The 14806-nt window shown below is 39.8% G+C and overlaps 1 protein-coding gene across 2 annotated transcripts in view; it reads right to left on the reverse strand.

The window, feature by feature from the left end:
• Positions 1-983: 983 nt before the first annotated feature.
• The window catches only part of LOC127409598 (desmoplakin-like), a 48931-nt gene continuing 35108 nt past the window's right edge, over positions 984-14806 (reverse strand). Inside the window, exons 16-24 of one of the 2 annotated variants that reach the window (XM_051644264.1) lie at positions 13423-13601; positions 13202-13340; positions 12891-13084; positions 12642-12804; positions 8586-8669; positions 8219-8326; positions 7602-7700; positions 7015-7512; positions 984-4760 (exon numbers count right to left, since the gene is read on the reverse strand). In XM_051644264.1, the coding sequence (XP_051500224.1) occupies positions 1527-4760; positions 7015-7512; positions 7602-7700; positions 8219-8326; positions 8586-8669; positions 12642-12804; positions 12891-13084; positions 13202-13340; positions 13423-13601 (4698 nt within the window). In that variant the 3' untranslated portion in view covers positions 984-1526. Of the gene's footprint in view, positions 4761-5685; positions 7513-7601; positions 7701-8218; positions 8327-8585; positions 8670-12641; positions 12805-12890; positions 13085-13201; positions 13341-13422; positions 13602-14806 lie in introns of both variants that reach the window. The other variant, XM_051644261.1, reaches the window with a different exon arrangement.

Consider the following 14806-nt stretch of genomic DNA (forward strand, 5'->3'; position numbering starts at 1 on the left):
ATGGGCGTTTCTAAACTATCCAATGAAAGAAGGGAATCAGTGGGCGTTTCCAAACAGGATAGGCGTTTCTAAACTATCCAATGAAAGAAGGATGTTAACAGAAAATCTGGAACTTAAAAATTAACTGTGCAAATTTCTGCTTTTCAATTTGAATTTTAAGCAAATGAAATCAAGACCCTTGTCGTCTTCTTTGTGTTCATAAAATAATTTGTGTATTTCAATTATATTTAGCTTCTACAGTGTTAATAATTCTACCCAGTTAGTTCTAGCCAGGATTCTCAAACGAGTCAGAGTTTTAAGATGGCCATTATGTAAAATGACTGGACCCCCTACACATTTCAGACAGGATGCTGGTAAAATAAATTGACTTCTTGTTTTGTTAAGTTAGTACACCTCATCAAACTTAAAGCCCTTATATATGCACATAAATACACACTGCAAAAAACATTTTGTAGTTCAACATTTTCAGAAAAATACAGTTTTTCCTTTTCTTACCCCATTGGCATTTTTTTTCTTAAGCATAAACCTCACAAAAATGTAATGTAATTTTGCTTCTTAGGTAAATATATATTGTTTTAAATCTATATTAAATTTTAATTTATTAATTTAAAAAAAAAAAATTTTTTTTACTGGAGAACAAGACAAAAATACTGAGAAAATAAGTTTTTGAACAATTCATAGTTATGTATTTTCTGGAGGCCTGTCTTTAGTTTAGCAAAACATAGGGTCAAAGGGGAATTTCTACACTGAGCATTGATTTAAGACTATTGTTTGGTTATAACCACTGAAATAATGCATGGATTTAAAGGTATTTGTATATGGTGTTTGTAAATTTACACATGATTGAATTTACAGCTGAAGTCAGACCTGGGTGGAAATTGCTTTTGGACAGGGAATAATTCTCCTTTAAATAATAAAAAAAAAAAAAAAAAAAAAAAAAAAAACGTTGGTAATAAAAGTAAAAAAAAAAAAAATTAAACCCATTTAATTTGAGCGATACATTTTATTTTGCCTTTATTTGAGTAATAAAACTGCATGATAAAATCATCCGAAATTGCATTACATGTAAGTGTCACAGAGTAAGTCAGGCTACTACAAAAGGCAATAAAGTGAAAAATGACAGCAATTCAACATTCTTAGTGGTGTGAAAACAAGAAAATTATATCCTGGCCCATTCAGTGTTATAAACAACTTTTAAATCTGCATAATAAAATTCAGAAGCCCTGACTGTTAGTAAGCAGGTATGAATAAAAGGCATTTTCGGGACTAATACATTCCACACAATGACATATAAAGATAGATTTAAGAAACATCAAATGGTATTGGATTTTCTTTAGCTCTCCAAAAATGTAAATAACAAGGTTTTAGAAAATGCTCATTTGTTAAGAACACCATCCACATTTCCTGTGATTATTTATTAATAAGCTTGTTACTGCTTTAGAGTGATATATCTGACTTATTTGATTCATGTTCTGATGTTATATCCAAAATATTGTTAAAATGGAAACATGGTATAAAATTAGTGTTTAGGAGAGTGATCTTGAGCTAAAGGAGGTTCTGTTGTAGCTGAAGCTGCTGTATCTGGTGGAGGAAGAAGGGGACAAACCGTAGTCCACACTACCCCTACGGGAGCCACTTTGAGAACCGCTCCGAGACCCTGGAGCAGAACCTGGATTGGAAAGGTTGTAGGGGCTGCTGATTCCATGCGATGAAACTGTGGCTGCAGGGAGCATGCGGACACCCGTGTCCTCCTCTTTCATGCAACCCTCCAGAGCCTCCTTGTAGGATATCCTCAGCTTAGTCTTAGGGCAGGTTAGCGTTTTGGGATGGTGCCGTGTATCTTGGAGCCTCTGAGCTCCTCTCATGTCGAGCCAGCCAAGCTGCAAGGCCTCCTCAAGTGTACGTCTGCACCCAAGCTCTGGGTCCAACAATCCACCGGTTAAATACTGGAACTCAAGGAAGCGCTGCCCAGCCTCATATGGCAGCCATTTTTCTTTGACCGCCTCGGCGGCTGACATCTTACGCTTCGTTTTCACATCTTCGAAACCAATATATGCTTTCTGGGCAGGTTTTAGCCTGTTAGCCATCTCGTCATCAAGTACGCCAAGACGGGTTGCTTCCTGAATGGACATGCGGCGGCCATTTTCAGGATTCACAACCCCACCGGTGCAAGCTTGTGCTTCCAGCAGTCGTTGTGCAGTGATAGAATCTAGTATTCCTCGCTTGAGGGCATTGCATATGCTGATCTTCTCCAGCTTCTCTGTGTAAAAAATTGCTCCAACTGGATTCTGCTCCTCTATCGTTTCTACTAATGGGGCCAGTTTGACTGACATGCTGGATATATGCTTGGCACTGTTTGTTGAGGATGGATCTTGCTGAGTGGAGACACTTTGCACAGTTTGTATGGTTTCACTTTTGATTGTCTGGCTTGTCAGTGCTGTTTGGGATGTGAATGATGATATGGAGGCAGTGGAGCTCAGAGGTTTGTTGAGGTTCTTTGCCTTATTGGTGATCATGTCAGCAAGCTGTGTGACTGTAATTTCTCCTGAGCGATACTTGTCAAATACATCTTGGTCAATGACACCCTTATCAAGCAGTTCTTTCAAGTCATACTGAATGCCTGTCTGCATGTCCATTATTGCTGTGCTGGTAGAGCCATCAGGGGCAGTGATGATCGTTTCCTCCCACTCGCACTCTTGCCGAGACAATTCCAGAAATGTCTGGTAGTCTATAAGTTTCTTTTCGTAGGCTTCTCGCACTGTCATCTCTTTATTACTATCTGGATCAACAATCAACACCCTTCTCTTTCTCGTGGAGTTCTTTTGCTGGCTCTTTCTTTTGTCATGAAGAGGCAGTAGCACCAGACCTGTCTTCTTATCCGTGATGCACCGGCTCTTCAGCTGCAGGTATGTTAGATTATCCTCTGTGTTGGGGTCAAAGAAACCCTTTGTTTCATCTCCTTCATCTTTCAGAATCTGGTTCATCTTCTCACCAAAATATCCCCTCTGATATGCCACATCGACATCAATTCTGTGACTGTGTTTAGGGTCAATAATTCCACCACTTGCAATCTGAGCCTCCAATAGTCGAATGCCATGACCTTTCTCAATGATACCATGCTCAATGGCTTCAAAAAGGGAGATGATCTTGTTGGTTCCAGGGTCTTTGAACCCAGAAACTGCTCTCTCAGCAGAAAGAAGCTTGTCTTTGAATTCCACACCTGCGAGCCCTTTCTTGCAGGCCTCCTCCACTGTGTAGTACTCATTATTAATAGGATTGATCATGAAGCCAGAAGCGGCCTGGGCCTCCAGAAGCTCCAAGGTAGTGCCTGGTCGCAAAAGCCCATTCTTCATGGCTTGATAGATGGTTAAAGTGCAGTCATTGGCCTCATCATAAACCCCGGCAATGCAGGTTGATCCTCGTAGATAAGCTCGAAGCCTGTGCTCAATGTCTTGGCTGGTAATCTTGCCCTCTCTCAGATTTTCCATGTCCGAGTGTTCCAGCAATTTTGCATCCACCAGGTCTGACACACTAACTTCAGCACGGAGTCCCTGCACAGTCATGGGTTTCTCTGGAGCTGGAAGCATGAGCAAGCTGGTGGTGAGGTCAGCCTTGCATCGCTTCTTCAGGGTAACATAGTTGGCATGTAGACCGGTGACAGGATCAATGTAGCACACTGGTACAGCGTTTAGAGCTTGGTACAGATCATCATCGATGAGGTCACGGTCCATGGCAGTATCTTTTGAGAGATAGACACTAAGGATTGGATCAAGGATCCCTCCTGCCGCCTCTTGTGCTTGCAGTAGACGCAGAGCTGTGTCTCGGTTGATTATTCCCTTCCTCATGGCTTGACTAGCTGACAGGAGCTTTGCAGTTTTTGGATCCCGAAACCCAATGCAGGCGAACTCTGCAATCAAAAGCTGCTTCTTGTCTGCTTCATCCATAATTCCATTTTGACAAGCCTCCTCAACTGTCATTTTCACATTAGCTCGGGGGTCTATCATGTACCCTGTGGCAGCTTGAGCCTCCAGCAACATGTTTGCACACTCATCTGAGATCAACTGTTGTTTTTTGGCCTCCGTGAAGGTCATTTTGCCTTTAGGCCCACCTTCTAGCCCTGCAATTGCTCCTGTGCCTTTAAGATTGAGCCTGATATCGACAGCTACATCCTGAACAGTCCGCTCACCCTTTATCAACTGTGCAAATGTCCCTTTGTCAATCACGCCACAGTCTAGTAGCTGCTGCGCAGTGACCTTCTTGCGGACACCATCGAAGACCAGAGAGGAAGAGTCAGATTGGTCTGTCTGTGTGTATTTGCTAGTACCATCTGGCTTCTGCTGTGAGCTTCTCAGTAACTGCATCTCAGTCCTCTCTAGTTCCAAGGCCTGCAACTGCAGCCTGTAGCGTTCTTCAGTCTCACTCAGTAGGGCCCTCAAACTTTCCATCTCGCTCTTGACAGAGTTAAACTGGCTCTCCAGGGCAGAGCGCTCTGAGTTGTGCTGCTGTATTTTCTCCTCGTGAGTATCACATTTGATCTTCCATTGGGTAAAGTCCTTGTTGATCCTGTCTTTCTCCTCTTGCAGCTGTGATTTCATTCGCAATTCTGACTCCAGTGAAAGTTTGATACTGGCGAGCTCCTCCTCCAGCTTTTTCAAACGCATCACATCCTGTTCCATTGTTTTTATTTTCTTGATGAGGGCATCACGCTCTTGCTGCAGTTCAGTGCACTGAGATTGAGAAATTTGGATCACAGAGGAAGTCTGCAACAAAAGGTAAAAAGGGAGAGAAAGACATGAGAAGCCATGTCATTTTAAACATATTTCAGAGTATTTAAAGCTAAAGGGCTAAAGTGTGTATTTTTATGTTTAAATACTTTCTCCTATTTCAGTTTAATAGAGACAACTGTAAGTAAACCATTTGTAGCTCAATTTCTTCAAAAAAAAAAAAAAAAAAAAAGTAAACACTGTCTGTGGTACTATCAAAACATTTCTCTTTTGAGCATCCCAATCAGCCAGACACATTGGCTCAAACAACGGCAGAAATTAGAGGTGGGCCAATCTGTTTGGCAAACCAATGGAAGATGGGGAATTGTTCAGGAGACCTGTTTAAAAAATAATAATTTTTTCGATTCTGTGTCGTGACACAAAATTACACACTTCAGCTTTAAACAGAGAGCACAACACACAATTAAAATAATGCAACTATGAATGATTTTTCAGATATGATTCGTTGCAATCGATGACAATTAAACTGATATAGTTGATTTGTTTTCAAGCTAAGTACATGACTTAGCTTTAAAAGGATCAGAGTGGCGGCTGAGGACACAATGGGACAAACACATCAAGATAATTTCATCTGAATGTGGATGTGATGGATGCTGTTGACAAATATGCAAAAGCAAAAAAAGCACGCAGCATCGGAGCTTGGGAAGGACAAAGTACAGAGGTGTGCATTTGTTTTAAGATGCAAATCTGATCATTCTGTGGGGTGTGGTGCAGAGATGCAAATTGTTAAGACATGCAGAATTGAGGCAGATGATTAGTGGCAGATATGTTGCATGTCAGAACATTAAGCATAAGCATGCAGTGTGAGAGAGGGAGGCATGCAGCTAGCTACATCTACATCTATTTCAACGATGGAACTTGAGAACTCTAGATTCCGAGAGATTTTATTGCAGCCCAGTACCTCACTGGCTTGCTTTTGCACATTTTCTATCTCCTGTTGCAGTTTTTCTCTTTCTTGTGAGAGCTGCCGTATAAGGCGGTCATGCTCCGCACCAGCACGCTGGCTGGCATCAAGCTGTTTTTGCAAAGCTGTGATTTGCTCCGCCATTTCCTGATCTTCATGCTTTTTGCCTTTAAGAAGCTCCTCGTGCTCTAGACGCACGCCGCGTAACTCCTCCTCCAGACGGAGGCACTCTTTAGCAAGTGTTTCGTTCATCCTCTGCAGACGCTCAATCTCAACAGTGTTTGGGTTTAGTGTAGTTGTCTTCTCCTCCATGCTACGATGAAGGGCCTCGTAGCGCTTGTTGGCGTCTTGGACTCGACCCTGCTCTTGCTTCAACTGTAGTTTCAGAGTATTCATCTCAGCTTTCAAAGCGGCCAGACTCTGAGACAATGCTTTGTGCTCCTTAAAGGTGCGGTCCAGAGTCTCCTGCAGCTGCTTGAGTTCTTTATCTGCCTGTTTGGCCTCGAGACTGGTCTCTTCCTGGCTCTTACGCAGTGTGGTGATGGTAGACGTGTACTCACACATGGCCTGGCTAGACTTTTCAAGTTGCATCTCTGTTCTTCTGCATTTGCCGGCCTCCTCTTCCGCCACTTGTCGCTGCTTCACCAACTCACTTTCCAGTCGCTTCAGCTCCTCTTGGAGCTCTTGAATGCGGCTCTGTAGCTGTGAGATAGTCTGTTCAGATTGGCCCTTCTCAAGGGCATGGGCCTCCAACTCAACGCGGATAAGGCTCAACTCAAGATGGGAGGAACGAAGCTGCACCAGCTCCTCGTTTGAGGTTTTGTTCTTGGCTTTGAGTTCAGTCAACTCACCTTCCAGTTGCTTCGTCTCCGTCTCCAAAGCTTTTTTCATGCGTTGCACCTCATCAAGACAGCGTGTAAGATGGTTGATCTCATTGTTCTTCTCCTGCAGCGTCCGATTAGAGCTTTCTTGCACCTTCTTCCATTTGTTCTCCGCTTCTCCTTTCTGGCTGAGTATCAACTGGAGCTGAGCTTCCAGCTCAAGCCGCTTCTGGCCTTCCTCAGTGCCTACATTGCTGAGTCTCTTTACCTCCTCTTCCAGGTTCCTTCTCTGTGCCTCTTCTTGGCTGAGGGAGAGATGGAGCCTTTTCAGTTGCTCCTTCAACTCTCTAGACTCTCCTTCTAATCTTTCATACTCCAGACTCATTGAGGCCGAATCACTCTCCTGCTGCTGTGAAAGCCTCTCCATGCTGGTTTGTGTAACAAGGATTTGAGACTCGTAGGTCTGTTTCACCTCTCGTATCTCAATGCTGTGCTCCTGCCTTACCTTTGCCAGCTCTGCCTGTGCCTCCTTCACTCGCCGTGCCTCCTCTTCCAACTCCCTGCGAAGACGTTCCACCTCTCGGGTCCGGACGGACACCGTCTTCTCCAACTCCATCTTGGCCCAGCTGGCCTGCTCCAGTTCTTTAAGCTTCTTGCACATGGTCTCATCGTATTCTTCTTGTAAAAACTTATAGCGGTCTTCCACAATCTTCTTCTTCCTCTCCACATCTTCCAACTGGATTTTGAGGCGACGTATTTGCTCCATAAGCTCTTGCAGATGGTTCTCCGAGGAGTCCAGGCTCTCCTGCGTGACCATGCACTTTAAAGTCTGGCTCCTCTTGACCTCCTCCAGAGAAAGCAGGTGTTGCTGCGAGTCACTCAGCTCCTGCTGGTATTTTATCAGAGCTTCTTGCAAAGAGGCATTTGTGGCATTGTGATCCTTGATGGTGTCTCTCAGCTGCTGAAGTTCCTCCTCAAGCAGTTCAATCTTGGTATTACGGATCTGCAGAAATCACAAAGAAACAATCAGGGTCATAAGGTCAAAGATGATGTGTGAGAGTGCTGTGCCAAAACAGAGGAGCCTTTTTATACCTTCAGTTCTTCTATGTTCTTCGATGAGACCACAAGAAGTTTGTAGTATTCACTTGAATGGGTAAGTAATTCTAAGTAGTGTGCATTTAAAGAAGAGACCTAGGGCATAAACACAAGTACAAATCGATAATATTATAATAAACAACTTTGCAATAATATGAATGTTTTTTTTGTTTAGTTTTTTTCTTTCCTCCCCAATTTGGAATGCCTAATTCCCAATGCGCTCTAAGTTCTCGTGGTGGCGTAGCGACTCGCCTCAATCCGGAGGACGAATCTCAGTTGCCTCCACGTCTGAGACCGTCAATCCACGCATCTTATCACGTAGCTTGTTGAGCGCGTTACCACGGAGACGTAGCATGTGTGGAGGCCCACGCTATTCTCCACGGCATCCACGTACAACTCACCACGTGCCCCACCGAGAGCATAACTCTACCCTCCCTAGCAACCGGGCCAATTTGGTTGCTTAGGTGACCTGGCTAGAGTCACTCTCAGCATGCCCTGGATTCAAACTCATGACTCCAGGGGTGGTAGTCAGTGTAAATGTTCGCTGAGCTACCCAGGCCCCCTAATATGAATGTTTGTGAGTTGGTTGTGAAAGTGCATGTTAGTTGGTGTACCTCCTCTGAAATAGTAGAAGATGGAGACTGCAGGACAGATCTCTTGATGGGGATGTTTAGTAGTGTTTCTAGTCCAGCACCATAAGATGCTAACTCCAGCTCATAATTCTACAGAGAGACACAGTTCACACTCATTTATTAATTGCTCTAATCAAATAAACTGTAATGTCAAAGTCAACATGAAACACCATTAGCAACCAATATTATACCCCTAAAAAATTTTTTTATTTGTTCTAAAATGCACAAAAAGACCAGGAATGTGCGCTAAGAAAGTAAATAGAGTCCCATTAGATTTCATGTTGACTTTAATGTTGTAATTAATATATGGCATAATCCTATAAAATGCTAAAATGAATTGAAAGAATACCTTGATAGCTTCTATACAGGCTTCTCCGTCCTTCTGTGCAGTCTCTACCAGCTCCCTCTTTGCCTTTATATCAGAGTTTAATGCCTGCACACATTACAAAACAGCAAAAATCTGAAGTTGAACTTAACAAAAAAATTAATAAAATCAACAAACTGGGGTATGTAGATTCTTTAAAATTACTTGGCAAGGTTAACAATACAAATTATTTAAAAGGACAGAAAAAGAGGTCACATGGCGCCAACAACTGTTAAAGGCTGAAATCAATGTTTATATGGAGACCAACTGTGTCCTCTGTGGGCGTGGCTTGGGAAGCACTTAAGGCGGTTCTTAGGGGTCAGATCATACAGTATGCCTCATTCATCAAAAAATCCAAAGCAAGTGAACTCGTGGAGTTGGAAGGGAATATTAAAAGTGGCGAGGCAGAGCTGAAGCACCGAATGTCATCTGATGGCCTCAGAGAATTGACCCGATTGAAATACAGATATAATACTATTTTGTCACGGAAAGTGGAGTTTTGGCTATTCAGGGCAAGACAGTCATACTTTGAGTTGGGGGACAAAGCAGGGAAGCTTTTGGCTAGATATATAAAGCAGAAAGAGTCTTTTTCTACCATTCCCTCAGTGAAATCTGCACGGGATGAAATTTTTCCTTGGCCATTGTTATTAATAATGCTTTTAAAGAATTCTATCTTGATCTCTGTAGATCCATGTCTTCGCCTACTGATGAAGATATTCAAAATTTTGTGGAACCATTAGATCTTCCTAAACTGACGTCTGAGCAAAAAAATTATCTTGATTCTGAGATAACCTTGGAGGAGCTTGGCAAGGTAATTAAGGCCTTGCCTACAGGCAAGTTTTTTTTAGATCTTATGCTACAGAATTGGCCCCACATTTGTTAGAAGTGTATACAGAATCATTAAAGATCGGAAAGCTTCCACCAACCAATCAGTCTGATTCTTACAAAAAGACAAAGATCCAAGCGAGTGTAAGAGTTACTGTCCAATTTCCCTGATCCAGCTAGACGTTAAAATATTGTCAAAAATTTTGGCTAACCAATGAAGTTATGACATCTTTTATACATATAGATCAGGTGGGGTTTATTTGGGGCCGCAGCTCTTCTGATAACAGTAGGCTATCATCAATATCATCAATACCATGTGGTCAGTGGCGAATGATCAGACTCCGGTCGCAGCCATTTCACTTGACGCCGAAAAGGTATTTCGTCATTGCAAAGCCTTTCTATCAAACTATTCGGAGAAGTTAAGTTACACCCTGTTATCTCACATTTGTACTCGGTATGGACAAAAGTGTCTAGAGTGTTTAATTCTGACATTTATTTAAATGTTGCCTCGAGCATATGGCTGAACCCTAAATTATTTATCAATAGGTCCCCTTTCTGCTGATCAGAGTGGATTGTGAGAGGGGTTGCTACACTCGGTGACCTATATGAGAGTGGAGTGTTGAGATCTTTTGAGAATTTGGTTCAACTTTTTGGGATTCCCAGATCTCAGTTCTTTAGGTATTTACAGCTGCACCACCTGCCCTGTATTGTTTTTGGGAGTGGTTTACACCCCCTAAAGTGGCAGATATCTGGGAGAGGTGATTACTGCTTTTGGAAAAGGTCATGAGGCATCAGTGTATTACTCCCTGTTAATTCAGAGTTTGGGGGACAGAGCTTTAACTTCTATCGAGAGATTATGGGAGAAAGATTTAATCTTGGTATTGGAGGAAGGAGTGTGGGCTTGGATTCTAAAAAACGTCAAGTCTGCATCTAGAGATGCAAGGGTGCGCCTTATGCAATTTAAGATTTTACATAGATTCTGTTGGACCCCCTCTAGATTGCATAGACTTGGTCTTAAAGACACACCCACCTGCTGGCAATGCCAATCAGAAGATAGAGACACAACCCAAGTTTTTTGGGGATGTGGTAAGAGCAAAAACTGTTATGATGACACAAATTATCAGTGAAAAAAAATTGTTGAGAAAAATAAAAATAAAAACATGAGATTGAAAAAGAAAGAAAATTAAATTAAAACTATAAATGGTCACAACAATACAAATGAAAACTAGCGATTCATCTCCTTATGATGAATCACTTATGTTGTATTATTCCTCCTTTGTAAGTCGTTTTGGATAAAAGGATCTGCCAAATGAATAAATGTAAATGTACAAAAATTAAAAATAATAAAAATAAATAAATAAAAAAGGCTAAATATTTTGAAAAATATTTCTACATCATTAAAACTAATTAAAACTAAATTGAAATTGAAAACAACAATACTAGTGAAATTTTATGTTACTGAGCTGAATCTGAGAGATTATTTGGTGTGCTAAAGTACAATGATTAAAACAAAAAAATAAGCCTTTATAGATTCTTTTGATTTCACTTTGCAAGGTTATTATTGATAAAAATTAACAAAAACAGTTGTGAAAAAAATATTTTTAACTAAAATAAAAATGAGAAAAACTCAAACTTAAAAGAAAAGGAAATGAAAGCTAATAATCCTAAAACAAAAGAAACTAGTCATTTTCAAAAATGCATTCAAAATAAAAACCTTTAATACTAAACACTATTAAAACTAAATTGAAATGGAAAATAAAAATTCACAAAATAAAAATAAAAGGGGTGCCCTTTGTCTCTGTTTGAGCCACTGCCCCTCAAAATGTCTATGCATGGCCCTGGCTATACTGTAGATTCTTTTGGGATTACTTGGCAATGTTATTATTGTTATCAAAATTAAGGAAACAGTTACGAAAACTACAAGTTAAAAAATATGTTTGTTAACTAAATCAAAAACATGAGAAAATCGAAAATGTATTCCCTTAAACTCAATGGAGGGGGCGCTATATCGCGAAAAAGGTTAACGCTTAAAATGTTAAAGTGTCCGTGTACATAAGTCAGGCATATGTGGTGTCATTTAAAAGCTTAGAATCTGAACTTTCTAAATCACTTCTGTATTTATGTTCCTTAAAATAACAAAATAAGGCCTCAAAACATTTGTGTTGAAAATTAGCACCCCCTAGAGGTAATGGGGTACAAATATCCTTCACATAGCACTTAAATAGACAAGTCATATATCAAATGAAAGCTCTTATTCTCAGGAATGTGACTGTATAGTTTATTCTGTTGCACTAATACCACAGTTCAAAATATTTTCAAAAGAATCACAAAGTGAAATATGATTTCCGTAAGTCATCAAATTCAAACGTCTCTTTTATGCTCCGATAACTGCTGCTGTAAGCCCCAAATAGCCAAAAACTTTATATCAGTTTTTACCTTAAGGAGTTCTCTAAACAATGAGCCATTTTTACTTGTCTGTGAGCTTGCTTGTGTGAATAATCCAATGTTATATCTTAGATGTCCAGAACAAAATATGCCATCCAGAAGAAAAACCATGCAAAACAAATCATCAGAAAAATATGTTTTCGACTACTGATAATAAAATGTGATGTATCATTGCAAAGATGATCTCAGCTTTCTAATGACACCTAGATTGAGCTTCTAGTCCACTCAGAGGCCGAGATATTCAATGAAACAACGAGGGTGGTGCTTGAACTGAAAATTAGACTGAATGTCTATGGACGAGCACATCTGTGAGGCCTAAAATGTGTTAGAGCGCCACCTACATTTCAGATCTGTATATTGTGATGGAAGGTGATAGAGGAAAACAAATGCTTTTTCTAGTGATTGCTGACATCTAGTGGAATAAAATAAGACTTTTCAACAGAACCAGAATTACATGTTTACAAAGTTAGGACAAAAAAAAATTATAATATATATTTTTTTACTTTCTGTTTATCATAAGATAATAAACACATACAATATTATTTATTAATAATTTGAGTCTTTTTTATTATTTGGGTGGTTCTCTGAAAAATGAGACCAATTGTTTGCAATTAGTCCACAGTATGTGTGAATGGTGAGCTTTTAAATTTGAGTGTGAAAAAGGGGTTTTAATAAGCTAATACTAAAGCTAAATCACAAAAAGACTAATTTTCAAAAATGCAAATGAAAATAAAAACTTTAAGCACTAAAATGAAATTGAAAACGGATTACCTTCTGTTGGTTGAGAAGTTGGGTGTAAACTGTGATGTCATCAGTCTTCATGGTCTGCTGAGCATAAATATGCCGTTGAGTCTCATCGATCCAACCACTGAGATTGGAACTAGAGTTCAGGTATCGCTGCAGCTGAGGCAGGTAAGCATCCAGGTCAACTAACCTAAGGAAAATCAAAATACATCAATGAAGAAAACAGACTGTTATGTTTATTTACAGCTATGTTATGTAAAGGAGCGAGTATCTCACCTGCTCTTGATCTGTATCTGAATGCGTTTCCAGCGGTCTGACAACTGGTTCACATGTTCAGCATACTGAGAGAGGTTGATAATACACCTGTACCGGCCCTGATCCATCTGCTCATTAAACTGATGAACGTTGCTCAACTCAGCCACCAGTGAATTCAGCACATCCTGTTTCTGCTCCAAGTCGCTGTGCATATTCTAGATGCGGAGGAAAAGAACAGGTGAGGTCCAAATGCATAAAACTGTATCCTAGGTGGCAGAAACATTCCCATAATTAAAGAATCACTCTTAAATACTAACATGAGTGAAGATTACCTTGAGCACATTCTGGTATTTCTGAATCTCTTCTGGATCCAGTGAAGCTGTTTCTTTCTCAGTAAGTCGAGCTTCATAAACTTTCACCACGTCCTCAGTTCTCAGTACTATCTTCAGCAGGGACTTCAGTGAATTTAACCTTAAACGCAGAAAGAACGAGTCAAGAACCGCATGGAGAACTGTGGGTTATTTTTACAGTCATGTGTTTGTGCGTGCTGTACCTCTGCAGATGAGTCCCAGTGTAGTTGTCCAGGTTTACTAGTCTCTGATTAATGAAGTCTAGTTGACCGCTCAGGTATTTGGCTTTATCAGTGTCCTTTGCGTCCTTTAGTTCAGCCTGTATGGAGTCTTGCAGCTTTAAAAACTCTCCTCTCAGAGACTCCACGTCTTTCTGAAAGACCTGCACACACACACTCAAAGTTTTGATTTACGTCAGACATCAAATGACGACCCAACACAGTACAAAAATCATCATAGAAAAACAAACAAAGACGTTTTTGTTTATTTGTCTCTTGAATTTTAATGGATTTGTGCAATCAGCAGCCAATTATTTATCACATTGTAGTTGGCACACATCATGTTTATCCTCGCTGCACGTGAACCTGAATTTAACCTTCAGAGTCCCAAGAATTGAAAATGATGAAAACAAATTTAAATAAAAAATTTTATATATATATTTCTCCACCTTGAAAGAGTTTTTAGGAAGCCACTGGTTATAAATATATATATATATATATATAGCATATTTTGTTTTGTGGTGAATTTTGAACGTAGCAAAATTTCACCTGTTTTGTTAGACTGTAAGTGGAAGATTAAAATTATAGTTTATATTATAGTTTTGAATTTCAAATTTAGTTTTTATTTCTTTATTTTTTTCTCATCAACTGGTTATTCCCATTTACTCTAGTTTTCGTTAGTTTGCACTCTTTGTTAGTTTTAGTTTCGTTTTTTTCCGATTTTTCTGGTTTGTTTAGTTAGTTTTTAATTTTAGCATTTTATGGCTGACAAAGCCAAATCGTTTTGTGATATCATTTAAATATGATTAAAGTCATTAAATGTCTCAGGACAGTCTTGTGTTAATGAAGGTGGATTGTAAATGATTCAAATTTTATAATACACTGTATCAAAAACTAAAATGAAAAATTAATTCAAGGTCATTTTTTATTTTATTTTAGTTAGTTACACAGAGTTAAATCAAAGTATTTAATTTTTTATTTTTTTAACCATGTTAGTTTTTATTTTTATTTCAGTAAAGGAAAATGTTTTCAATTAGTTTTCGATTTAGTTTTCGTTAACTGAAATAACACTGTTCGGAACACAATTAAACAGAAAAGTATATGAAAATGAACTTATTAAAAGCAGTAAGCGTAGAATCATTAATAGTTTATTTTTTTATTTTTTTATTTCCTTTTCTCCCAATTTGGAATGCCCAATTCCCACTACTTAGTAGGTCCTCGTGGTGGCACGGTTACTCACCTCAATCCGGGTGGTGGAGGACAAGTCTCAGTTGCCTCCTCTTCTGAGACCGTCAATCCGCGCATCTTATCACGTGACTCGTTGTGCATGACACCGCGGAGACTCACAGCATGTGGAGACCTCATGCTA

The sequence above is a fragment of the Myxocyprinus asiaticus genome, chromosome 19 (assembly GCF_019703515.2).
Source record: "Myxocyprinus asiaticus isolate MX2 ecotype Aquarium Trade chromosome 19, UBuf_Myxa_2, whole genome shotgun sequence".
In the NCBI taxonomy this organism is placed as follows: domain Eukaryota; kingdom Metazoa; phylum Chordata; class Actinopteri; order Cypriniformes; family Catostomidae; genus Myxocyprinus; species Myxocyprinus asiaticus.